Genomic DNA, 16,451 nt, shown 5'->3' with positions numbered 1-16,451 from the left:
TGGCCTGCTATAACAAAATACCACAGACTGGGTGGTTTAAAAAACAGAAATTTATTTTCTCACAGTTCTGTAGGCTGGAAGTCTGAGATCAGGGTGGCAATATGGTTGGATTCCTGTGAGAGCTCTATTCCTGGCTTGCAGATGGCTACCTTCTTGCTGTGTTCTCACATGGCAGAGAGAGAAAACAAGCTCTCTGGTATCTCTTCTTATGAGGGTGCTAATCCCATCATGAGAGCTCCATTTTCATGACCCCATCTAATCCTGATTACCTCCCAAAGGCCTCATCTCCAAATATAGTCACACTAGGGGTTAGTGCTTCAACATATAAATTCTGGAGGCACGTAGACATTCAGTCCATAACATTCTCCTCGCTCAAATTGGCAGTATACAAGATTTCCAGATATGCATCTAAAATAGGAAAAGACTGGCAGGCGATACATAAAAACATGATAGTTATCACTGGATGGTAGAAATAGAGGGGATTTTCTCCATTTACTGTGAATTTAAAGTATATTATTATACTTTTATAACTGAAAAAAATACAATAAATATTTTTAAAGTAAAATGAAATACTACAGAATGTAACATTCCATAATAGTCTTGCAAATTTCAGAATTGTTTTCTTTCATCTTCTTGGGGGTCTTCCTGAGAATTAATAAAAGTGTCTTCAGCACTTAGAGCCCCCAGATATGGGCACACAGTGGAGCTCAATAAGCAGCTGTTGCTGCTCCTCACTTTTCCTCTTTTAACAGTGATGGCGATGTCAGTGATAGTAATAATGATTATCATGTTGCCACAGGAAACATGCCACTGGGCATATAATATAGGAAAATAAAATAGAAAATAGCCACAAAATCAGGACAGACATATTTGTTGAAAAGTTTTTTCTATGAGTTGTTATGAATAGAATGCCCCATTCATTGTCTTTACTTCTGGAACTCCTTAGTCTTTTAGATTCTAAAAAATTGTAAAAAAAAAAAAAAAAATGCATTGGTGGCTCATTTTTTATTAAATTTCAATTACAAATATAATATAAGCTCCTTGAATCTGCACAATAAAATGTCAGGTAGATGGTGACAGTCAGAAAACTTGAAGTCAGACTTTCAATGTGTTTCATTCCAAGGACGGATAAGAGTCTCATACCTGAGGTTTGAGGAAATGTTTTTTTCCTCTATAAGAGTTCTCTCTTCTCTACTTTCTAATGCATCATTTCTTATTATGCTCTATCTTGTGTGTGGAGTCTGTCATTTCCTTTTAAAAAAAAATTCTCTATGGTTTTTCCTCAATTAATCCCACATTTCAGTGCAATATTTCTAGTTTTTTAACTCTGTAAGTCAATGGGTTAGAAATGCCCTTCAAGGTAGTAATGCTTTTTGTCACGTAGTCAGCTGACTGCTTGCCAAATAAATCATGGTGTGATATATTATTTCCAGTTGCTATAAATTTTCAATATTTAGTGTATCAGTCATACTAAGTCGTGATTCAGTTATTTAATTTCACTTATGTCTATTTTAGATGAGAATCCTTTTCCCCATTAGTAGATTTTAATTTCCTTCTCTTTCACAGTCAAATTCCAAGCATGCCTTATAAAACCAGCCACAGAATACACACATGAACAAACCGTTTTTGTATTTGCAAGTAGACTCAAAAATATACACTGGTAAACTATATCTGAAATTACAAATTCGTCTATTTAAATGACGTTTTTGTTTTCTAATACTTTAGATCACTTTTATCACTATTGCTTTGGTAATTTGATTCCCAGATATGAGACAAACATATCTAGGTAACTCTCTGTATTGTATTGACATATGCTGTTTACTGGGAGCTTAAAAAATCTCACAAGTGATCTTCAGAAGTGAAAAAAAGAAATTATTCTGAATTCAAGGCTATGTCTACACCCTGATTAATGTTTTACTACTGAAACTGCTTTCTGAAACTGTTTTGATAATATTAAAAAAACAATTTTCTTTCTTTTTTTTCTTTTTTTTTTTTTTTACCAACAGGACACAAAAATCGCTTCATTGGAGCGAAACATAAGGGATCTTGAGGATGAGATCCAGATGTTAAAAGCCAATGGTGTGCTGAACACTGAGGACCGCGAAGAAGAGATAAAACAAATAGAGGTTTACAAAAGTCACTCCAAGTTCATGAAAACCAAGGTATGGTCCACAATTATAAACTTTTATATTCTTAGTGTGACTGGAAAGTTATGGTTTAAATACATGCTTTCCCCAGATACCCACATAATCTGCTTTATATGATGTATGAAATATATAGACAATAAAGAAGAATGAAGAAGATTTTTAGTTCAGAAGCATAGATTCCAGAAAGAAACCAGGGAAAGCTTTTGGTAGAATTTCTACTTACTGAGTGGTTCAGGATTTCCTAATGAGTTCTTTGGTGTCCCTCTTTCATGGAAATTAACATTTATTTTTAATAGTCCTGTCTCTTCCAAATTTTTTGAGTTTTCATAAGTTTGCTATTTTTAAAAATTTCAATCATTGCCCAATTTTTGGCCCATCCCTGGAAGGTGATTGTCTTAAAAGGTGTTGGTCTTGGCTTAAAAGGTGTTGATCTTGGAAGCCAATTTAACTGATTTCAAAGGTATGAAGGTTTTAATGTAGTATTTAAGAGAGAACTGATTTTGAGTCCCAATGCTGAAATTATTCAATGTCTGTAATCCTCAGTTTCTTCATCCATGAAATATGGATAAGAAAAAGAAAATACCTTCATCGTTGGGTTGCTTTGACAATTCCAGGAGATTATGCGTTTAAAGCACTTAGTCCCTTGAGTGATATCTAAAACGCATTCAATAAACGTCAGCCATTGTTGTTGAGAGTGTTGTTATTACTGTTATCTGTTGGTGTGGAATATTTATGAAATATTGTTAGAGTAGTATGTTCCATTATTTTATATCAGTATTGCCAGTTTTAAAGAATTTGGTTTGTATTTTTCAAAATGAAACCTTGGGTTGCAAATGGACCAATCATCTGAAAATCTATTATTTTTATATATGCATAATTATTAAATTTATGAACAGCCTAATAGGTCTTTTGAGACTTTGAAATGCTTTTATTTATTCCTCTATTTAAGCTATTTTCTTTGTGAAGATAATAATCACACCAGTTAAAAATTTTTTTTTTTTCCTACCACTTGCTCTTAAATAACCCCTGTTCTTATTGTAGGTTTTACTACTGTTTGTTGCTTTATAAAACACTACAGAGTTAAGAGTGATGCAGACTTCTGTGAGAAAGCAGTGGGAGTTGAGAGGAAAAATGCTTAGATGATGGTTATGATTTTTATCAGTTGTGAAATACATGCATAGTCATTGCAGAGAATTTTCAAAATTAGAGAGAGGAAATAATATCTAGCATCTGCTTCACTGTGTGTGTGTGTGTGTGTGTGTGTGTGTGTGTTTCTCTAGGAAATAAACAAAAACTATGCTTACTTCTGCCAGCTTCCATCTGTTAGTTGAAGTTGAGATTGTGACTAAAAATTTGTATCAAGGAGCAGAGATAAGAAGAATGTCCAGTGTAGTTGAATATAACCCCTTCCTTTCAGGGATGGCCACAAAATGCAGAACGGGTTTCCCTGCTCAGTCCTCCCTTCTGGTTTCTTTATTGCAGTCCTTCCTCACAGAGAGTTGAGCTGATGTGCAGCAAGCACAGTAGTAGGGTGGCCTGCAGACAATGACCAGATCACTCTAGGAATGAAGACCAGATGCACAGATATGAGTGAACTCATGGAGTTTGGGGGAAATTATTGTTTTGGCTGCAACTTTTCCTCCCCATCCTGTCCTGTTATTCAGCAGTGGGAGATAGTTCAAGCCACTTCTACAACTGAAAAGGCAATGAAATTTGTTAACTCTGCCCCTCACCATAGATTGTGTCCAGGTGAATAAAACATATATATGGTCTTCAGCAAGCAAGTCATGACCTTTATTAACCCATAGTCTTCTGAGACATCATCAATCCTTGAGCTAGTTTTAACGTTTAATGGTTAGTTACTTTCAAGGGTTCCCAAAGTGGTTAGGTCAGAAGGATGTTTGAGGAGAGAAATGGAGTTAGGTGAAAAGAGTGCAGGCTGAGGACTAAAGCAGACTCTGGCAAATCTCTAGCCTGCCCTTTAGCTCCATGGCCTTGAGGAGTGACTTAAGTCACTCAGCCACATTTTCCTCTTCTGTAAAGTGGGGACAACAATGTAAATCTTAGAGGGTGACTCAAAGTGTTAAATGAAATAATGTAGTTAAAGCACCTGGTTCAAAAAAGTAGCTAATAACAATATCCATTATTATTGAAGACATATAACCAAATATAATAATAATTATAATAATAATAGTAATATAAATGTTATATTTAACTTGAGTAACAGGGAAAAAATGGATTTCTAAGAAATATAAATAAAAATGATTTCTTATAATATCATGCAGATATCTCTTATAGACTGATAAGAACATTACCTAAAAAATACTAGTAAGAGTTAGTTTTTAATATTTTCTCCATTGAAAGAATATTTTTATTGGATTGAACTGTAACATTTATTGCTTATACCTCGTATCATTACTTCAGTTGCTTTTTTTTCTTACCTTTCCTACTTTTGAGAGGGTAGTGTGATTCCTTATTTAAGCCTGGGTGTGTTTGAACAGGTCTATTAAGACATAGTTATTGCTAAGCATTTAGTCCTGAGTGCTTGTGTTTTGTGCTTTGTGAGATCCCTTAGGCTGTGTGAACTGATTCTAGTTGGGTGAATAATTTATCATGGAACTTGTTAAATTTTAGAGGCATAGACTGATATCCTCTAAAATGGGATTGCTCTCATAGTTCATGGTCCATTGTAGCCTATTTGGATAACTTTTCTACAAAGCTTATATGAATATGTTGCTTATCAACATCATCACACATATCCGAGGAGTTAATTTTTACAATAGTTGGTTACACACATTGACAAGAAAACTGTTTAGTGTCACCAGTGGAGTCTCTTGAATTCTTTTGTTTGTTCAGAGTTATATGGATAAAGCTTTCAATATTGGATTTTGAGCTCTGTGGTCCCCAAAGGGGCACTAAAAGTGGTGCACGTTTAAAGTATTTCCCATTTCCCAATACTGACCACTTAGTTGGGAAGGTAAGAAATGTACTCAAAATACTACCCTGAAGATTTGACGGGAGGAGAGTCCATTTCTGGCTGGAGTAATGCAAGTTGTGTAAGTTTAGTGTTAGCGGTTTTTTTTGTCTAAATAATCAGATTGGTAAGACTACATTGACAGGTCTGGTGAAGAATGCAAACTCAAATCAATGAGCAAACCTAGAAGGATAAGTGAAAATACAATTCCACCCCCAACTCCACACAGATAAGGAAGTAGGAAGAACTCAAGTCTATGTGAAATGATAGGCTTTTCCAAAAGAGTAAAGAAATACTAGATTTAAATTGCAAAAATCTAGAGGCTCTGAAACATACATGGGAAATGGAAATGTAGTTGTTAAACTTATTGGGTTTACTGTGATAGAAGCAGTGATAGAAATGGAAATCATAAGGTGACTTTGGATCCTGTCTGGCTAGGAAATGCTAGGTTTGAGGCAGGGACAGTTGACTTTAGAAACTTGTTTTAATAGTTCATAAGGACTCGAAGGGTCATGGTAGAGGAACATTTCAGAAATTCTTATGAAATGCTGCACAAGAGGGGCAGTGGAACTCTTTGGAAACCAAACCTGAATTTGCAGCTAAATATTGTTACTTCTTCTTGCTGCTTGTAGTGAATACGTAGAAAGCTTTTGAGTGCCCCAGAGAACTTTTCTTTCACCAGGTCCTTTGGAGAGGCACCTTCAGGCTGATCACTGTTTATAAAGGTGCCAGGCTTAGAGGTGCTCTTTAATCTGAGCATTTCTTTAATAGAGGTCTAAATGTTTTCTATCATGATTACTTGGAAGCTTATTATTTTTTTAAATTGAAAAAATATTTAAAAATTCAGCCTAATCATAAAAAATAGCTCCTATAATATCTATGTTCTTGTTTTTTTTTTTTTTTTTTTTTTTTTTTTTTTTTTTTGCGGTACGTGGACCTCTCACTGTTGTGGCCTCTCCTGCCGCGGAGCACAGGCTCCGGACGCGCAGGCTCAGCGGCCATGGCTCACGGGCCCAGCCACTCCGCAGCATGTGGGATCTTCCCGGACCGGGGCACGAACCCGTGTCTCCTGCATTGGCAGGCGGACTCTCAACCACTGCGCCACCAGGGAAGCCCGTTGGCTTATATTTTTGAAGTTTTAGCTGAAAATTATTTTTATGACCCATTGGTAATAAAATTGACTCAGCATTTGACTCCTCTTCATTAACAGGGCATGATCTCAATCAATCTCAATCTCAATAGGCAACTATTTGCTCCAAATAGATAATAAAGGCAGCTAATAGTAATTCTTACGTACAGACTCATTTTCAGAAACAGAAATAAGTTGAAATAGATAATTTTAAATGTTTCAATGAAAATTTGACATGGAAACAATGTTGTATGAAAAGGGAGTGCTGCTTGCATTAATTATTAAAATGAACGAAGAATGTAGCTGGAGGGAAAGAAAGTATTTTAAGTAGCCATGTGAAATGGCATGCACATCCAGTTTGATGTTGAGCAGATGGCTGGGACTGGTAGGTCCTCTTGAAAGCTTTGTGATTAAATTAAGTAGCGGTGAAGACCTAAATTGCTTTTATAAATATGACATCATAGAATAAACATGACATAACATTTTTGGAAAAGTGGAAGGTGAATTGCAAAAAATGTAAAAGCAGAGTTCGGAATCTCAGCTTGTGCAAAGGCAGGGATACCAGACATAGTCAGCCAGGATTGAAATCCATGCATCTTGCAAGCCCTTTGGCACATGCCCGTTGTCCCTGAGAACTGAGGTGCTGGGAGACCTTCCTAGCTGTGCAACTCTCCCCTGTTCGAAACTCCAGTTTCTACCCCCTACTCCCAAGGCGTATAGGAATCAGACTGTGAGGGCAAAATCTAAGAGGTAGTGGAAAGCATGAGTTACCTTCAGGAGCACTGTTAAGCCTTTAAGAATGGAATGTATGATATAAATAATTGTTTTTCTAGTAGGGAAAGAGTGATGGCATCCCCTGTTCTATACAAGGCTTTGTTCCTAGTTTCACACATTTTTCATCTACTGATCCCAGTACTTCTACATTTGCCACTCCCTCTGTTTTCAGAGTTTGCCAAAGATGCCACTCTGATGTCTTAGATCTCCCCCTTTATTCTGAATTTGTAACACATTTTCTTATTAACCTCTGATGGATTACAAACCTAACAACCCAAACTGCATGATAATAAGCATATCACTTTCTAGACTTGAGGGCCATATCTGCAGTGAAAAAGAAGCTGTCTTCTTTGGCAAAGTAGTTTTTTCAGGGTGTTAGTTGTGTCACAGGCATACGTGGTGGAGGAATTTTCAGACGGGATGAAGTGTGCCTGATGTCCACATGGACTTCATATAAACCATGTGATGTAATTCCGATAGGCTTTTCTTCTTGCCATCACGGAGACAGACCTTCCCCAGCCTCAGTTCTCATGTGTGTTAGATTGCGTCACTTTCCATTTTTATTGAGTTTATGGTTATAAAAGAAGCCAAAGGCATATTTTTATGGAAGAATATGATTTTTTACCCTGTAACTATGTTCCCCTTAGAAAAGCCTTTTTCTGTTATTGTCTGCATAAAATATGTATTTAAAATTTACCTCATGGCAGTGATAGTCTGAAAGCTATTTAAAGCAGCTGCCTATTCAATATTTATAGACTGAGATAATTTTATCATCAATCTATTTTTATTGAATAAAGTAGGTGTATATAGACCCTGCCATGTCTTCCTTCCTATTAAATACCGTTCCATTGATGTTAATTTCATTCAGATTCCTCTCTCAGTACCCTACTCCCACATGAAGTTTCTACTCTGATAATTTTTAGAAGTTAGCACAAAATAGGTTTGTTTGTTTGTTTGTTTTTACTATAAACATCATCTTTGTTAAGGCATGTAGAGTTGAAAGTTTTTTTAGCTTTATTTTCAGATAAATCAGTTTCATATGTGGAATCAACTCTATATTGTGCTGTCACCTACAAGTGCATGTGATCTGGGGCTGTACCCCCTGAGAAGAGTGTCGATCATGCTGATCCAACAGATTTAACTTTATAATTTTGTGTAATCCTAATCCTGGTTTTCCCTCATTTTATTTATATTCTGTTCTTGTGTGAGAGAGATAAAATCTGAGAGGGGTGGGGAGAGGACTTACTTTGTTCTAGCTAAAAATCATAGATCCATCATTTGTTAAATTATAAAGAAATAATGTATTTCATGGATTGCACAGACCTGAGCAGTGCCACCACCTGGTCCCACATACCCAAAGCATGTTGATAAATCTATCACAGTTCTTTTGCAGTGAGCTTTTTAGCATACTCAGAATCCTTCTCAAGAATGACTTCTGGCCAGCCACTACCAAACCTTCAGATTTGGCAAGCAACATGAAACCTATTTGTCCCCCGATATAGTCTGATGTCTCCCTGCATATGGGATTCCATATCGACCTTTCTAGTAAATGCTGCACCCTGAAAACTTCTGAAGATGGGGGGGTCTCAGTTCTTTTTAAGCATGCCACTCTGTTCATGCTCAGTAGTTATCGTCAGTAGCTTGCTTCTTATTTAGCTAGTTTTAGTTGTTGAAAACAAAAATGCTGGATCAAGCAGAGTTTAAAAACATACAATTTAAAATGTACTTATGAACTTTCAACTTAGAAGGAATCTGAAGGGCCAAAATTAAGCCAAGGCAGGAGGCTGGAGTGATAAGCAGAGCACTGATTCTGTCTTCTTGTGGGCATTTGCTAGACAGGTGAACTTGAACTTTAGTTTTCACAGTCACAGGGACACTACAGGAAAGTGACAGAAGCCTGAGTCTGCTCAAGATGAGGAGTCAAATAGGAATCCCACTACCACATAAAGCTGGGATCCCAGATACCTACACTCTTAGTGCAGGGATGAAGTAAAAATAAACTCCCCACTCTATTCTCCTCCCCCCTAGACTAAGGAGTTCCAGGGAAAATCACTTATTTATCTATTTTAAAACTTTGAGCCAAGAGAAAGGTGAAAAAACTAGCTTTGAGAATCCATAACCACAGCTGGCTCTTACGCAGATGTGCAGTGTGAGGTGATCCAAAAACTTTAAGTATCGAATTTAGTTTAAAGGGGCCTTTGCTTGGTTGTGCAGGTATTGGCAGAGACAAATGCTCTCAAGGACCACATGTTCACCTTAGACCTCAGTGGTTTCCTCCAGATAAAGTTCCAAAACATATGAGTAAAAAATGTTTAAAAATTACAAAACCTGCAAGAAAGCAAGGCACCATAAGTGAAAGCCAGTAGAAAGAATAAACAGCAGAACCAGAAAGCAAGGACTTCAGAAATTGAAATTTTAAGGCAAACGCTATGAAATAAATATGTTTAATATGTTTAAAATATAAAAGGAGTTGAAAATATGAATAAAGGGCAAGACCAAGCAAATTTAAAAAGAACCAAATAAAATGTCTAGAAATGGGAAAATATAAAAATGGAAATTTAAAAGTTTGATAAATAGGTTTACCTGCAGAGTGGTCATAGCAGAAGAGAAATTTAATAACCTAGAAAACAGGGCAGAAGAAATTAAAGATGAAAAGATGGAATACATGAAAGATAAGATACGTAGAAGATAGAATAAGAAGCTGTAGCGCAAGTCTAATCTGAATTCTCCAGAGAAAGAGAGATGGAGTGTAGGGACAGTCACTATTCAGAAGCCATATTTGAAGAGGTGAAAGCTGAGAATTTTCCAAAACTGATGACAAGTATCAGTCCACAAATTCAGGAATCTCAAAATACCCCAAATAGGATATAAATAAAATGAAATCTATTTGCATAAAAATAAAGCCATAAAATCTTAGAGGCAAAGAAAAAGTCTTAAAAAGCAAAACATTTGTCCAAAGGAGGTATATGAATGGCTAATAAGTGTATGAAAAGATGTTTGATAGCATCTTAATCATTAGAGAAATCAAAACCATAATGAGATACCACTTCATACTCACTGGAATGGTAATAAGTAAAAAGACAGATAATAACAAGTGTTGGTGAGAGTATGAAGAAATTAGAACCCTGGGGTTGCTAGTGGGGATACAAAATGGTATAGTCACTTTGCAAATCAGTTTAGAAATTCTTCAAAAAGCTAAACATATAGTTACCATGTGGCCTAGCAATTCCACACCTATGTTTATACCCAAGAGAAATAAAAACATATGTCTCCACAGACTTGCACATGAATGTTCTTACCAGCATTATTCATAATAGCCAAAACGTGGAAACAACCTAAGTGTCCACCATGACATGAATGGTTAGAAACAATATGACATCTTCATACAGTGAAATATATTCAGCCATAAAAAACAATGAAGTACTGATACTTGGTACAACATGGATGAATCTTTTTTTTTTTTTAAATTTTTTTTTTGATTTGGACCATTTTTAGAGTCTTTATTTTTATTTATTTATTTATTTGGCGGTACGAGGGCCTCTCACTGCTGTGGCCTCTCCTGTTGCGGAGCACAGGCTCCGGACGCGCAGGCCCAGCAGCCATGGCTCACGGGCCCAGCCGCTCCGCGGCATGCAGGATCTTCCTGGACCGGGGCACGAACCCGCGTCCCCTGCATTGGCAGGCGGACTGTCAACCACTGCGCCACCAGGGAAGCCCAACATGGATGAATCTTAAAACGTGCTATGTGAAAAATGCCAGTCACAAAGTACATATATTGTGAGAGTCCATTTATATGAAATTCCCAGAAAGAGCCAATCCATAGAGACAAAGTAGATTATTGGTTGCCTGGGACTTGGGCGTAGGGGGTGAGGAAAGGAGAGTGACTTCTAATAGTTACAAAGTTTCATATTGAGATGATGAAAAGGTTCTAAAATTTGCTTATGATGATGGCTGCACAATTTTGTAAATATACTAAAAACAATCACCTGTATGCTTTAAGCAGGTGAATTGTATGGCATATAAATTATATTTCAATAAAGCTGTTAAAAAAGGCAACTAGGGCTTCCCTGGTGGCACAGTGGTTGAGAGTCCGCCTGCCGATGCAGGGGACACGAGTTCATGCCCTGGTCCGGGAAGATCCCACATGCCGTGGAGCAGCTGGGCCCGTGAGCCATGGCCGCTGAGCCTACGTGTCCAGAGCCTGTGCTCTGCAACGGGAGAGGCCACAACAGTGAGAGGCCCGCGTACCACAAAAAAAAAAAAAAAAAAAAAAAAAAAAATTCCCCATTACCTTTAAAGGAATGAATTTGGAGTGAGAGCTTGACTTCTTAATAGCTTCTGTTAGGCAGAAGGTGGAATAATATGCTCAATGTGCTGAGAGAACATATCTCTTAACCTAGAAAATTACTTTTAATAGTCAGCAACAATATTCATAAAAAAAAGAATAAAGTTGAGATATTTTTAGACCAAAATTGAGTTTGCCACCAAAGGAAATTTTAAATGATGCATTTCAGGCACAAGGAGATTCCTAAAGGAATATCTGAGGTGAAAGAATGAATAACGAACAAAGGTAGTGACAGATGTGGGGGTAAATCTAAACAAACATGGACTGTAAAAAAAAAAAAGATGAGTGAAATACAAAACAGGAAAGAGCTAAAATATATGATGACAATGTGAATGTCAAGACGATGGTGACTGGACTTAAAGTGTCTCAAGGTCCTTATATTATTCAGAAAGAAGATAAGCATAGATTGACTTTAGACTTAGATAAATGTAAGCCTGCTGTGATTTCTAGGGTAATACCCTAACAGTTAGAAATAAATAAAACAAACACATTAAGTAAGTATAAAAGTATAACTTTTAAAAGAGTAGAGGCAAAAAAATAGAATGAGAAAAAAAGTCATTCAAAACAAGGCAAGAAAGAAAAGAGAAGAAATAGAAATGGTAGCATATATAGAAAGCACAAAGAGGGTTGAAATAAATTCACATGTATCCACAATGATAATGAATGCCCCACTAATTTTATAAGATAGGATAGAAGAATCTGGGTATATGCTATTTACAAGAAACTTCTCCAATATAAGGTTAAAGATACACCGAAAATGAAAAAAACACACTGACCAAATACCAATCGTAAGAAAGCCGTTGTAGACTTTGAGGCAAAGAAACCATTTGAGAGCTGAAAAATTGGCAGAGCTACAAGGAGGAATTGATTATTTCACCATTATAGTGGGTGGTTTTAACCCACTCTCAAGTAATCAACAGATGAATCACATTAGAAGATCAAAATACAGAAGACTTAAACTACCCAATTAAAAGTGTTATCAAATGTCATGCACATAATATAGAATATTGCACCCAACAATTGTTGGATCCATATTCTTTTCAAGCATATAGTAAACAGAGTACATTTATGATAACTGACCACATACTGTGCATTAAGCAAGATACACCAAATTTCAAATGATTAGTATAGAACAGGCCATGTTCTCTGTTCACAGAACAAGTAAGAAATAAAAACCACAGAGATAACTAGGAACCATCTATATATTTGGAGATTAAGAAACATCTAAATTATTCATGGGTCAAGAAATAAATCACAATGGAGATTGGAAAATATTTAAGACTGAACAATAATGTCAATACTACATATCAAACTAGGGAGAGTGAGCTAAAATGATACAGGAAAATTTATGGTCTGAAGGCTTATACATGGAAAGAAAAAAGTATGAAAATTAGTGAGATTAGATTCCAACTTAAAGTTAGGAAGAGAAAATAGAATAAATCCAAGGAAAGTAGTAAGAAGAAAATAATTTAAAAAGGAGAGCAACAATTAATGAGATAGAAGATAAAAATGTTGGATGATCAACAGAACCAAAATTGGCTCTTTGAAGAGATTATTTAATGGGACATGCTTCTGCTGAGATTCATCAAGAAAAAGTAAAAATGAAGACTGTTAGGAACGAAAAAAAAGATAATCATAGATGCCATATGGTAGTTCTATTTGTAGTTTTTTAAGGAACCTCTATACTGTTCTCCATAGTGCCATAGATATCAAAAGATAAATGGGTTTTATGAAAACTTCCTGCCAATAAAGGTGAAAATTTAGCTGAAATGAAAAAATTTTAAATGAAAAACAGTTTCTCAAAATTGATTCTTATAATTAGAAATATGAATATTCCTATAATCATTAAAGATGGTTGAAGTAAGTAATGGTCTTTGGAGAAAGAAAACACCAGCTCTGGATAGTTTTTCTGGTGATTTCTAGTGAACATTAATGGGAAAAAATTAGCAATTTTACATAAACCATTTCAGAACACATTAAAAGAAGGAACACTCCCTACTTTATTTGGAAGGCTAAATTGATACTAAAACCTGACAAGGAAAGCTACAAGGTAGGAAAATTACAAATCAATCTTACCCATAAACATAGAAAAGATTCTGATAAAATATTAGCAAGGTGAATCTAGTAACATATAAAAAATATACTGCATCATGATGAAGTGAAATTATTCCTAGTAATGCAAAGGGAGAGTAATATTTTTAAAATCCATTAATATAATTATAACATATTAAAGGTGAAAAAATGTGATAAATCATGAGATGCAGAAAAAATGTTTGATAATATTAAACATTCCTTAATGATTAAAAAAAACAACTCTTGGCAAAGTTGTAATAAAAGGGAACTTTCTAAAACTTAAGAGTACCTATAAAAAGCTAAAGCAAACATCGAACTTAATGATGAAACATTGAAATTCTTCCCTTTAAGACCAAGAACAAGACAGAGGAGCCACAATTTCCACCAGGCCTCTCTGTCTTTCTGAATGGCTTGACCATGGGCTGGTATGGGCTTCCTCACAGCCTGGTGGTCGCAGGTTGGTTGGACTTCTGTCTTGGTGGTTGGCTTCCAGTGGGAGGAAGCTGAAGTTGCCAGTCCTCCTACAGGCTAGGGCTAGAATAGGCATATGATACATGCTGCATTTAGCTGGTTGAAGCAAGTCACAGTCCAGCCCAGGTTCAAGAGGGTGGTGAATAGACTCCTCCTCTAGTTGTGAGGAGCGGCATGTGTGTACAAGTAGGAGGAAATTGGTGGCATTCATTTTTGGAGATCATCGACCACAACTCCTACGAGACTGGCAAAAATGTGAAAGGCCAGTGACATATGATATTGTCAAAGGCATGGAGTGATTGATACATTTACACACTGCTTGTGACCATGAAAATTAGTATAACTGCTTTAGAAAACACTTTGGTGTTATCTGGTGAAGTTGAAGATGTGCGTACTATGTGGTCCAGCAATTTAACTCCTAGGTTATTTTTACTATGTGTACCAGATGATATGTATAAGAATGTTTAGAATAGCACTTTTTGTAATAGCAGAAAGCCCTGGAAGCAAACCCAAATGTATATCAACAGCAGAATAGACAAATTTTAATGAAGTCTTACAATGGAATACTGTACTTCATTGAAAATGAACAAATCACACATACAATAACTTGATATAATCTCCAGGACGTAAGGTTGAGTAGAAAAAAGCAAAGTGCTAAAAAAAAATACACAGTGCAAATAAAGTTAAAAACCATGTAAAACTAAATAGTGTATTATTTACAGATGTAATAAATATATGGTGAGCCTGAAAGACAAGCAAGAAAAGGACAAACACAAAATTTAGGGTGATAGCTATTTCCAAAGTGGGAGAGAAGGAGATAGAAATGGGTTGGGATATGGGTAATTCTAATGATCCTTTTGGTGAATTGAATGATGGATGTTTCTTGTATTATTTTTCTATGTTATATGTATTTTATGTTTGTGTCTTTTTAGTGTTTAATGTAAGAAAAAAAAAACCCTCAATGCTTACTTTTTTTGGGGTGAGGATTCTTTTCTGTCAGATGATGCCCTTGAATGATCCTTTCCATTGTGGAGTAGCAGAGAAGGTCCAGGTTCTGTCTTGGGTAATTACCTTTGTCAGCTCCCTGTTGACACTTCTGAGGACCATGGTCAGTAGACTTTGTGGTTTCTTGGGTGAGTTGTAGGTTTGGCCAGGAAGCCTTCATTCCACTGTAAAGCTTGGTTCTCAGTGGTGTGGAAGGTAGAAGGCAGGCTGCTGACCTTACCTTTCCTATTTTCTACTCTGAGTCACCTTTAAAGAGCCTCCCCAGACCCCTAAGACTGAGTGACTCTCAAGCCATATTTTTAAGCAAACTCATGGTCTGCCTTGTTGGATGAATGATCACTGGTTCTTGGAAATTAAGAGAATTCAGTAGTACTCAAATGTAAAGAGTAGGAGCTGCGGCTCTAATTTTTTGTAATTTCATTTTTCACAGATTGATCAGCTGAAGCAGGAGCTTTCAAAGAAGGAGTCAGAACTTCTTGCCTTACAAACAAAGCTTGAAACTCTTAGCAATCAGAATTCAGATTGCAAGCAACACATTGAAGTGCTTAAAGAGTCGCTTACTGCCAAAGAACAGAGGGCTGCCATCCTTCAGACCGAGGTAAGGCGCTGTTTCAGGACTCCGGGCAGCAGACATTGAGTTGATAGAAAATATCCTATCTGAACAGCTTTCTTTTCAAGATCCCTTATCCAAATCCTTGGGGCCAGATACATCTTGGATATCAGATATATTGGGGATTTGGGAAAGGTCAGATCCATTGCAAGTATCATAGATTGTATAACACTCCCAATGGGGTTGCAGCAACATCGCATAAGCAAACATGGATATTTCTGCAGAAAAAAATTTTCTTACACTACAGTAGAGTAAATAAAGACTATATAAGGAGCCTTCTGTTGGTTCGTGTTAGGTTGTGCCACGAAAGGAGTTTGCTTCACACTTGGATTTTTTTTTTTCATTTTTCAGAGTTTTTTCGCAGTTGGGAACCATAGATAAATGATTGGATCTGAAACGGTTTCATTTTATCAAAAATCATAAAAGTGTCAGGGTGTCATCTACCTTACTTTACTGTGTATCTGTGTAGGTCCCCCTCCTGGCACCCTTGGGTTTCTCACATCCTAAGCAGTATCCTCAATTTTCAAGATTCTTTTACCCATTGAAGAAAGCTGATATTGTGTTAGTTTCTTAAATGAAATGTGGTTTGTTATTTCTTATTCATACTAAGAAAAAAAACGCAAATACATGTTGCTATCCTATTTTCTTGCTTCTCATTGGATTATATCTCATTGCTAAGAAATGCAAAACACAAGCTAGTTATTATGTAAATGAAACAGTTGCCAGAAAATAAATTATTAAATGGGGCCAATAGCAAAGAATGCAGGGAATCTCCCTGATTTTTGTGCTGAGGCAGTGTGTTACGTGGATTACTTTAGGAGAAGGCAGTCTCATTGAGTTGCATGTTCTCTCTTGTGTTCTTGGAGCCATGTCTTTGCATGTATACATTTTTGGGTCTGTGGGTAGGTTTGGATTTTCTGTAG

General features: G+C 36.3%; 1 protein-coding gene across 1 annotated transcript in view; it reads left to right on the top strand.

Annotated features, from left to right (window-relative positions):
• ERC2 (ELKS/RAB6-interacting/CAST family member 2) overlaps positions 1 to 16,451 on the top strand; it is a 750,321-nt gene that overhangs the window by 272,077 nt on the left and 461,793 nt on the right. The window contains exons 4-5 of the mRNA XM_060021473.1: positions 2,007 to 2,162; positions 15,349 to 15,516. Coding sequence (XP_059877456.1) covers positions 2,007 to 2,162; positions 15,349 to 15,516 — 324 coding nt within the window. The remainder of the gene's footprint in view (positions 1 to 2,006; positions 2,163 to 15,348; positions 15,517 to 16,451) is intronic.

The sequence above is a fragment of the Delphinus delphis genome, chromosome 10 (assembly GCF_949987515.2).
Source record: "Delphinus delphis chromosome 10, mDelDel1.2, whole genome shotgun sequence".
Classification (NCBI taxonomy): Eukaryota; Metazoa; Chordata; class Mammalia; order Artiodactyla; family Delphinidae; genus Delphinus; species Delphinus delphis.
This window is presented reverse-complemented; position numbering and strand designations above follow the sequence as displayed.